The sequence below is a fragment of the Staurois parvus genome, unplaced genomic scaffold (assembly GCF_062004578.1).
Source record: "Staurois parvus isolate SC_StPar_1 unplaced genomic scaffold, SC_StPar_1.0 ptg000059l, whole genome shotgun sequence".
In the NCBI taxonomy this organism is placed as follows: Eukaryota; Metazoa; Chordata; class Amphibia; order Anura; family Ranidae; genus Staurois; species Staurois parvus.
In genome coordinates this window covers 12,243,921-12,255,624 of record NW_028317855.1, presented here as the reverse complement: position 1 = coordinate 12,255,624, position 11,704 = coordinate 12,243,921, and the positions used below count along the sequence as shown (strand labels likewise).

Here is an 11,704-nt window from a genome sequence, read left to right as displayed (position 1 = left end):
CCTATTTTGAAAGCCATTCCCAGTGGTGATGGTAAAGTTTGCAAAGTAGAGGTTAAAATCAGGGGACTGTTAAAGTCTACGTCTGACCTGTGTCAGGTTTGATCGTTCTTTTCCAGACTAAAGAAAAACATTTTTTTAAAGCACCCTTGCCCTCTGAACATATATGAAAATGCAAGCAGCACATGGGGAGCACACATGTATGTAAACAGCAATTGTGCCACGCATGTGAGGCATTGTCGCAGTAGTCAGAGTGAGAGCAATAATTCTTTGGCCATAATTCCTGATTAACTCCAAACTAATAGCCCCTAAAGTAACGCTTATGGACATTTTTGGGTACCGTAATGTTTCAACATTTCTCAGATGGACACCATTTTAAGGCCTTTGTTTTGGTATCTGTTTTATTCAATGCAACCCTATCTTTTGTATTCTACCAAAGAAATGGATATTATATAGTATATAGCACTGTGTGTAGCAGAATTATTAGTTTTTTTCCTAAAAACACGTATTTGATGAACAGTTACGCAAACATTGTGTGACAAAAAATTGCAATTGCCATTGTTTTACTCACGCCGGCACCTCCCTGCCCTTTAAGGGGCTTCTGACGTCGGGAGGCGGAGCGGGGTTTAGGGTCATATGACCACTGTGATTGGCTGTCACAGCAGTCACATGATTTAGAAAGGTCCCAATCGCAAGGGGAGATCGGGACCTTTCCAAGGGGCACCAACACATGTGCTAGGAGTGTGCAGGGCATGCGCTCTCAGCACATGTTTGTTTACAAATGGTACGCAAATATGCGGTCGCATTGCGTCAGGGCCCAGCTGCCAAGAGGCTACATATTTGTGTACCGTCGGCTTGAAGAGGTTAAGGTTCTCATTTTGGTCCACTATGCCCAACCCGGCGACTCTATGCACTATTCATCCTTTTGGCTATGGGGGGAAGGTTCACACTCGGCATCTTTGCCTCCTCGTTCTGTACTGTACATTCCCAATTTAACATTTCTACCTCATTCTGCACATCATCTTCTGTAAATCATCTCAGACTATAATCAGACCCCCTTTAATCCATTCCCAATATTTAGCACAATTTTAACCAAGCCCACTTTTTATTATTTTTTTTCAGTTCCTAGGGCCCACTTTTGATCTTGCACACGGGCCCACTGATTTCATGATACGCCCCTGTTCAAGCTATATTATAAAATCAACTTAATGGCAATATGATACAAAAATCAATACTTAAAAAAAAATATATTTCTTATTGATTCCAAATGTTTTGATGTGGGATTTCAATGGTCTGATTTTCTTGCATTTCACACTTTACAGGTTACAGGAGGAAAAGGTTTAAGTGGGGGGCAAACAGCCCAATAAAAGATAAAGATAGCTGCAATCACTAATAATTAAGGTGAGCAACACACTTGAGAAAAAAACATAACTTTAAAGCGAAATGCCAAGATGTGTATATGCCCCCTCGTTTAAATTCTGCCCTTATTAATGCTTCAAAAAATCTTGATACATAATGACAGCACACCTCTTTGCAAGTCACTTAATGACATGGTGCCACTCTTTGTTGCATTCTCTTCTGATTCCAGAGTGTAGGATTTGTAACTTCCTGGGCTCCCACAGAAAGAGAGTTGAACAACACTGGAGAGGTGCAGTGCTGGACTGAATATTCTAAGTGGGACAGCACCAGGGATCAGCTAAGTATAGCATTAAGAGCTTTTTTTTATATATTCTAGAGAGTGAGGACTGGTCTTTTTTTGCCCTAACTGGAGAAAATTATCTTTGTCTGGAGTTACACTTTTGGAAATTATAATGAAAACAACATGCATGTAATGAGACTACTATTCAATTCATTACAACTGACAAAAAGCATATTTATTTTGTGACATATTTATCAGTCTCTTTTGTTCATTTATAATTAAACATCAGCACTATTGGTGCATTAATTTGCTTTCATTGTCTGTTCAATCCATGGGATAAAGCGAGACACCCTTACATATACTCCTGGCTTCATGGGCTGAGCGCAGCCAAGACCCCATGAGGTTACTCCTTGTAAAATATACTTTTCCCCATCAAAGCAAGACAAAGGTCCTCCACTGTCACCCTGAAAGAAATCAGAAATACTTCCAATTTTCAATAAACATTTAGGTGTAACATTTTTATTTTATTTTTTTGAAGAGGTGTGACCTCTCTTTTTTTGTCTTATAGGGGTTTCCCCAGTCCCCACCCCACTTGTTCTGGCTTTGTAGGGAGGAAAAGTTGCAACTATAAAATACAGAAAACTGGCATTTGGGTGAAACCAAAAAAACTCTTATGTCCAAGAAGTGAACTTTAGCCCACCAAGCAGGGATTTCACTGCTGTTTACCAGGGGCTTTTAAGAATTAGGAACTCCTCTATATCTTTGTTTAGAGGGATACAGACCAACTTCCTACCCTTTACTATTACAAAAAGCAATGTTAGGAGATGATCAACATCGGAAGTATGAAGTTGTCTTGGTTTTAAATCCAGTAGTTGAAAATATGAAAATCACTTATGCACATCCACTGATGGTTAGATGATGAAGTATATGTGAATAATTCTAGTGGTTGCAAATGACCACTGATTGAATTATATGGTCTAAAGCTATGGTACCATTCTTCCAATGGTCTTTTTTTTCAAACTTGTGGCATTTGTGTTCAGATTGCCACAATGCAAAATAATTCCAAATTTAAGTGGAAATGTATACTAAACCCTTTAGATCAGTAAACCTTTCCTACCTAGTGTTTGGATTTTTTTGCCAGGCATTGAAAGCATTTGTCAGGCACCCCCTTTAGCAGTCATGTTAAAGTAGCCTTAAACTACATATGACGATTTAAGACATTTATTGGATTAAATGAACAATATTCACCTTCCTGATTTTTATTTATTTAATCTTGTAAGTAATATGTTTAATTGTTTTCACTGTACACTGTAAACATAAGACTGAAATAAATGTTTGATTTATATTTTTTTACATTTTTCTAGGAAGGTAAATTACAGTTGTCATTTTCTATAGGCAATACATTGCACCAATCATAAGGCATCCAAAGCTGGCCATGTATTCAGCCCAGTGGGCTGAATAAAAAAAGACTGATCCAATTGTATACTGACAGCAGGGAGACTCACCACTGTAAGGATACACAGATCAGTGCTGACTGAGCAGTTTTCATCCAAATAGATTACCTTTTGTTCAACTACAGTGGTCACACATAGATTAAAATTTGTCTGGTCCCTCCTGAATCGAATTTTGATCCAAATATGGCCACCTTAACCAAGCAAAGGTTAGATTATCTTACCTGACAACTGTCAATTCCTCCATGGATGTTGCCAGCACACAGCTCCCGGCTTGTCACTCTGTTATTAAGGTATTCTGGACTGTTACATACTTTATTTTCAATGACAGGGAAACCAGCTTCTTTAAGCACTCCTGCTTTACCAGTGCCTGGAATAAATTACAAAAATGTTAGTTATAAAGCAAAACATTAAAGCTAAACTACAGGTAGTTAAAAACACATAAATTAATGCAGATCTCTATTAATTAATACATTATTAAATATATATTTAAAATGTAAGCAATATAAGTAATTGGATTTGATATGGTATCAATCTTTTACAGTCCCTGTACAGCAGAGTTCAGACTGGGGGATGGAGAAGAAGCACATGAAGCCACTAAGTCATGTTGCCATGCAAGGAGCATATAGATAGAAGAGAGCTGAGCAACAGAGAGATGAGTTCATCAGTGTGCTCCTTTCAAGATCCAATAACTGGCAGGGGGAGGGCACTGCTATTTTACTTCAGCAGAGAAAACGTAGGTCTCTAGCACTACTAGACAAGACTGTGCTGTTTGGAGAAGCTGCATAATTCTCAGGACTGGATTGAAAGAAACATGAATCTTTTAGCAGGTGAAACTGCCCTCCATATACAGTATGCATTTCATCTGTATATTTGGTTGTTTGGAGTTCAGCTATGCTATCACGTAGCACATTTCTTGCAGACTTACTAAAACAATGGAAACCATACAGGTCCAAACCACTATATGCTTGAGTTTCATGCCACCACCATACTTATAATACCCTGGCCTGAGGTTCTGCTTTAGATATGATATCTATATGCCCTATCAATGGATGAATTAAAGAAGTGTAAAATACACAGAATAGGAACACAAAAAAGTTACTTCCATATAGTGATACAGAATGCAGAGAAGAATGACTGACTTAATTCATTATAGTAAGCTAAGCAAGCTAATAATGTTCTGACAAGCAAGCAAAAACAAAAATATAAAAAACTAACAATGAACTGTTCTGATCCTCAAAGGACTAAATGGACTAACTGCATTGTTAATACTAACAGTAGTAACACTAACAAAAGTACACCCAGCTGTTAAATAGTAAAACTATATAAAGAAAGTCTGAAAAAGCTCAATAGTGAATATTTTTTGACTAGATGTATTAAATAAGCGTATTTAAAACAAAACATACATTAAATGCTGTGTAATTTCTGGGGCTAGTTGCCAAGTCCAGACTAGTACAAATGCGTTTAGTGTGGGGAAATTATGGGGGATCATCATTTTGGAAGTGAGATGGTTATCTTGGTCATCAGCTTGGAAAAGCTGTGGCCACCAATATATATGTGAGGGATGTAGGAGGCCATAAATGTGTGTGTGTGTGTGTGGGGGAGTGCACATAATCATCTGGAGGACGTACTGGTTGTTGTCATTCTGCACGAGTAGGGATTGCGGCCATCAGTGTAGAGGTGTGTATTGTGTGACTAGATGTGTGGTGGGTAATCACCCTTTCAGCGGTGCTGGAGGTGGACATCCTACTGCCATGCTCGCTACCTCTACATCCTGGTATGCCTTGTTTAATATGTGGGGTGCATGAGCTGCTAGAACACCTGATGGTATGACCAACATGATCACAACATTCTACACCATTGCATCGAAAATTGCTTTACATTTGACAATGTAGGCAATATTAAGGCAATGACTGGTTAGGTTTGAATTTCTGGTGATTTCAGAGAAAATAATGCTTGAAGCTGAGACAGGTGTACTTTAAGAAATGTATTGAGAGTAATATGGATACCATTGCTGATATCCTTCTAAACATTTGAGTTGCCTGGCTGCCATGCTGTCCTCTTCCATCCAAACTTTCAGCAACGCATTCAGTAAAACAAGTGCAGCAAAATGCAATAAAACTGCATTGGGTTCTAAATGCTATAGTGTCCAATAGAATCCAGTCTTAAAGAATAATGTTTTCCTATCAAAAAGAGAGAGAATATTACATCCTAACTAGAACCTAGCTGATGCCAGTAATATTCTTTAAATCTATGCCCAGATGTAGGCCCCTAAGCCAAACGTTTCAGAACTCAATAGGTACGTATCCTGGGGTCCTTGATAATCCTTGAATTTTGGAAACAAGTGGTTAATGTGAACATGGTAGGCTGGGATCACCAGCCACTCTTGACCCAAAATTATGTCTCTTGGGTATATTGGGAAACCTAGAGTTCAATAGATCATCTTAATCCAGGAAATATTATTCCTAGCCAAAAAGGAGATAGCCAAACAATAGATGTCTGCAATACTCCTGATAAGAGTGTTGGATAGCTGATGTCAATGCCAATGTTCATATATTAATAGTGGTTGTGCAGCCAAGTTCAACATAATTTGGAACAGAGGGAAAGCCCAGTGGTTCATCTGTGATGATCGGGAGTAGTTTCTTCTACTTCCGTATAAAGAATGGAGCCAATGCCTAACCCATACAGTTCCCAAGCTCTATTTCTTCACATTACCTATATTAACTACTCAATATAAGAGGTATGTACCTTATCTATAGCTGGCAGTGTGAAGTAGTGATCAAAAAATGTATTTCTCCTTAAGTGGTTTGCCTTATTGCTGGTTGTATCATTTCTTCCTAGAAATCCAGTTGACATTAAAGAATAAGTTTACCTTTGGGAACATGTTCCATGTGCCACCCGTTTTTAGTGTGGAACATGTAGCATGTTCCCACTGCTGCAGCCTCTCCCCAATCCATTGCCTCTAGTGACAGCGAGTCGGGGATCTTCTCCCTCCACTAGCTGTCACTATTTTAAAAAAAAAATGTGTGAATGGGAAAACTACAACTACCTTCAGCTTTTGCGGCTGACAGCTTGTAGTTTTCAATGAACTACCAGAGCACTAGTGAGCACTCTAGGTAGTTCATTGATAGTTCCTGTCACTGTGTAAATGCCTGTTCGTGCAAGATAGGAGCAGACAGGTTACACTGACAGTCTGCAGGAGTCTTGCATTGCACCCAAGCAATGCTTTACAGACTCCTAACAAATAAATACATTCAATTTTTTTAACATGCAGAAAGATGTGCATTAATTTATTTATTTGTAAGGTGAACTTATATTTTAATGAATGGCTAAGTCTAATCTCCATGATATACTGTACACTTGTAAAACCTTTACTTACGTTTCCTGTTTGTGGCATATTTGTTTATGGATGTAATGTAATTGTTCTCTATGCTATGTCAGTTCACTTTATTCACAGCTTAGTATTTAGTTCACTACTTTACCACCCTGTCTTTATGTGTTTGTTTGTTTTAATTAAAAGAAAACTTTTCATTTGAAACTGCAGCTGCTGTAATTTTCTAAAATTGTCAAAAATTAAATGCAATAGGGCAACCTGGAGACATTCTGTACACTGTTGGTGTACAGAATGCCCACAGAAATGTAATTTCCTGCTTTGTGATTGGATCACTGGATTTCTGACATCTGCCCTAAGATACAAGAAACATTTTAGGTGTCTCCTGCGATAGAAATTTCATTTTTGGAGAGATACTCCCCAAGGATTATTTACTTCTAAAGGGATAGAGGTGCTACAGCTTTATTCATCAGAACACCGAAAGTGCACCAAGTGGGTAAATTGAACTGGAACCCTCTGTTTGGGAATCATTCTGGAAAGGACATAGTGAAACAAAAAGCAATTTTTTCAGAACATGAAAAAGTAGAAATCTGCTACAAAGTTTGTTAAAATCCCTGCAATGTACATTACTCACAAGGGAATGATTTTGCTCAATAAAAGTGGAGTTAATTATAATCAGTTCCCTTGATTCACAGTTTAGTAACCCCAGGCAGATGCACTGCTATGCCTGCTCTTGTTTTAGAAACATGACTGTTCTATAGTCATATTATAAATCATTGTCATGACATAATCCTAGGTATGCAATCATTTAACCTGGATGGGGTAGGATGTTAGAGCAAACTGCAATGTTGTATGTACAGTATGTAATCGCAGTAATGTGTGTAATGGGACAGCATCAAGATTTATTATGTTAATCATATATCAGTTTTACCTTGTGTCTCACCCCATCCTGTTACATAACATTCAGACTTGTCGGGTACCACATAATTTTCAGGTGGTAGGCAAGCAGGGAGAACTTCATCTGTTATTAAAGCTGGGCTATAAAATAAATATATCAACTATTTTATCTACAAATGAACAAATTGAAAGTTTATATTAAAAATGTGATTCTAGCGTTACTCATAGATACTGTATAAGCATGACTAATCAATCAACACTAATCAGTACAATTCACTAAAGGTTGAGATTCACAAGCATTTGGAGGTCCATGTGGCATTTGCTGCCTAATGTACCATGCTATTTGTAACACAGAGTGAGGTCTGGTAGGCACACCATTTATCTGTACCCCAATCTGTGATCTGCTGTATCCAAAGGACAGACCGATCACAGATCATGCCTCTGTGTGGCCTCAAGGCTGCACACAAATGCCATAAATGTAAGAACATACCGGTATATCCTTCTGGATCAACAAAACTCCCACTAGGCAATTTTTATTGGCTGGACAGCAAAAAAGAAAAAAAAAATGTAAAAAAGGAACCCGCTTAGATATGATTTTGTTTGATTCACAGGCAGTGGGGCTGAACAGGTCACAATCTTTGGGATTCGAAAGACATAGAATTTGAACCCCATTGAAGTAAATTAGGAAGCATGCTTCTGTTTTGCAGGCTTCTGGAAGGTACATACAACAGCCAAATGCAACAAAATGGCATGAGAAGTCCAGCGAGGACATTTGTTCAGCAGTGTGGAGGGCAATTTTAGGAGGTTTTGAGAGTAATATAAGGAAAACACAAATCCTTCAATTTACAGTTTTCTGTGTGGATGGTCCTATAATGCTGTACATGCTGTTACGGAATTGCTAACGAACATTTTTGGAACTCCCAACAGCGACAGTGTTTTTCGGTCAACATTTTTTTTGTATACCTTTGTACAGAGCATCAGCAGCACCCCAAAAACATTTTTTTTTAAAAAGTGTCAGGAAAACTAAAAGGCTTTTTTTCTTGTAGTGTGAGCCTCAACTGGGTGTGTTAGCCATGCATTGGTCTGCTCCCCCAAAAACCCTTATTTCAACATTACCAGTGGGCAAAAGGTTGTTTTAGCAGTTCTAAGCTATAACTAAAAACTCCACAGTAGGTATCTGTCAACATAACCAAAAATTAGAACTTTTGCCTGATGTAAATATGTAAAAATGGGTAATAGTTGTTAGTATTGTTGTGGAAACAGGAGTGCACCGACAGGAAAAGAATGCAAACTCCTCCAGTACAAATTAATTCCTGCAGGAACCTCTTTCAGAGAGTCGCATTTATAGGATTCAGCAATAGATGACAAAGTCCAACAGAGTACTGTACTTGCAAAATAATACAATGATCAGAAACCTCCAGAGTACCCAGTTTTCCAGTCATAATAAGCATATGGACACTCCACATCCCATATACTGTATGTCCAATCTATAATATACACCAGGTGGCTTGCATTCATGCAACAATGTATCCTATATTCCAGAACCTTCCATAATAACACCTTTTCTTAACAAATAAAATTTCCCCCTGAAATACCATACAACTGACCCTGGAGGGGTTTCTGATTGGCTGATCATACACATTTCATTTTGCTGTTAAACAAGATGAAAATTCCAAGGTCAGCTGTAGTGTTTAAAACCATTGTTGCTTATGACAGTAAACAACTGCCCATTCGACCAATTAACATTTTTCTCAGTACAGTTACAGTTTGCCCTTTGAATATATTGGACATAGGAAGAGTCTATCAATTGTATCAATCTTGATGATTTCCCATTTAATGTGCAAATGGAGGTTACCTGTCTATGCCTGTACATGTACCTGTCTATGCCTGCACATGTATATACACTATATTGCCAAAAGTATTGGGACACCTGCCTTTACATGCCCATGAACTTTAATGGCATCCCAGTCTTAGTCCGTTGGGTTCGATATTGAGTTGGCCCACCATTTGCAGCTATAACAGCTTCAACTCTTCTGGGAAGGCTGTCCACAAGGTTTAGAAGTGTGTATATGGGAATGTTTGACCATTCTTCTAGAAGCACATTTGAGAGGTCAGGCACTGATGTTGGATGAGAAGGCCTGGCTTGCAGTCACCACTCTAATTCATCCCAAAGGTATTCTATTGGGTTCATGTCAGGACTCTGTGCAGGCTAGTCAAGTTCCTACACCCAAAACACTCATTTATGTTTTTATGGACCTTGCTTTGTGCACTGGTGCACTGTCATGTTGGAACATGAAGGGGCCATCCCGAAACTGTTCCACAAAGATGGGAGCATGAAATTGTCCAAAATGTCTTGTATGCTGATGCCTTGAGAGTCCCCTTCACTGTAACTAATGAGCCAAGCCCAACACCTGAAAAACAACCCCACACCATAATCCCCCCTCCACCAAACTTTACACTTGGCACAATGCAGTCAGGCAAGTACCGTCCTCCTGGCAACCCCCAAACCCAGACACGTCCATTGGATTGCCAGACAGAGAAGCGTGATTCATCACTCCAGAGAATACGTTTCCACTGCTCTAGAGTCCAGTGGTGGCATGCTTTACACCACTGCATCCGACACTTTGCATTGTATTGCTGATGTAAGGCTTGTATGCAGCTGCTCAGCCATGGAAACCCATTCCATGAAGCTCTCTATGCATTGTTGTTGTGGTAATCTGAATGCCGCATGAAGTTTGTAGGTCTTTAACTATTGACTCTGCAGACAGTTGGCTCACTCTGAGCTTCAGCATGTGCTGACCCCGATCTGTCATTTTAGGTAGCCTACCATTTTGTGGCTGAGTTGCTATTGTTCCCAGTTGCTTCTACTTAATTACAATACCAATAACAGTTGACCTTGGAATATTTAGTACCAAGGAAATTTCACTGATGGACTTATTGCAAAGGTGCCAAACTATGACGGTACCATGTTTGAATTCACTGAGTTCTTGAGAGCGACACATTCATTCACAAATGTTTGTAGAAGCAGTCATCATGCCTAGGTGCTTGTTTTTATAATTTTATATATGTGTGGCCATGGAGGTGATTGGAAAACCTAAATCCAATGATTTTGAGGGTGTCCCAATACTTTTGGCAATATAGTGTGTGTGTGTGTATATATCTATATATATATATATAATACACTGTATATTATTGTGCTGTATTATATGAGGTATTATAGACTTTTCATTTATTTTATACTTTTTGGGGTTATTAGGTACAATAGCGATTTTAGTTGTTGGTTTTATCATTTGGTTCATTAGGGGTTTACATACTGTACATATAGTTTTCATTTAGTGTGGAGTGGTTATTGTTTCTTTTTACTACCTTTGTTGGCTTCCACCCCAGGAGTTTCTTCCTACAGCTGGGTCTTGACCAGGATCTGGCTCTCACACTGTCAAGGGTCAGGTTTTTGCCCTTCTATTTTGTTGGTCTCTTTCTCTTTGAGAATTTTAAAAAAAGGGGTCTCTCAGCTCCCCTAGCCGTTCTCCTGTAACTCAATTGGATCTAAATTGCATTCTCTTTGGACACTGTGGTTTGAACACATTAGAGACACTCCTCACTCTACAGTCACCCACGAGGTAGTGTTTCTTGGAGCCATCACCTCTGCAAGGTGCATTTCTGAACTGGTGGCCCTATCCTGCAGGTAGTCCTTGTCTAAAGTAGGTTCTGCTTTTCACATCAACCAGGGGGACACGAATGCTTTTAGTAAGGTAGATTTTTCATTGAGTGTGTGTTTTATCTGAACTTCACCAGGGTATGAACCTCACCAGACCTGGTGAAATTCACAGTAAGGTGAATAAAATGTATTGCCTGGCAACACACTGAGCTATGCTAAGCCAAGCATGTTGGTGACTGGACAGATAATGAAGCTATTTACCTACAAATTGTAGCATGAAATTGGACAACAGGGATGCAGAGTCTGCTTAGAATAAGCTGAGAATTTGCAGTGAGTCTCCTTAATGCTTAAAGTTCAGCTGATGATTGAAGCTCATGGAGACCAGGATTACTGCTAGGGCCTGGATATACATCTGCTGCTAAGTATCCAATTCATAAAATATTTTGAATACATTTTGCAGCAGTGCAAAGATATACTGTTTCTACTGACTTCAGCCAAGTGAATTTAGCTGTAACACTAAGTGCTACAGCCAATTCAAAACTTTTTAACAGTGTGTTTTAATGCTGAATGTTGTTGCAACTACTTATGTAAGTGGATCATTTTAAGAATCCATAAAAATGCTGCTTAGTTACTGATACTGGCATTAGGCTACAGATTATTGAATCAGTTGTGTGAGAATTGTTTAGATGGTTGACTACCTAATTGGTGTTGTGTTTGTATTCTCTGCCGTA

General features: G+C 38.8%; 1 protein-coding gene across 1 annotated transcript in view; it reads right to left on the bottom strand.

Moving 5' to 3' along the window:
- Positions 1–1,849: 1,849 nt before the first annotated feature.
- PLG (plasminogen) overlaps positions 1,850–11,704 on the bottom strand; it is a 191,103-nt gene continuing 181,248 nt past the window's right edge. Inside the window, exons 17-19 of the mRNA XM_089668611.1 lie at positions 7,350–7,456; positions 3,312–3,457; positions 1,850–2,100 (exon numbers count right to left, since the gene is read on the bottom strand). Coding sequence (XP_089524737.1) covers positions 1,939–2,100; positions 3,312–3,457; positions 7,350–7,456 — 415 coding nt within the window. The 3' untranslated portion in view covers positions 1,850–1,938. The remainder of the gene's footprint in view (positions 2,101–3,311; positions 3,458–7,349; positions 7,457–11,704) is intronic.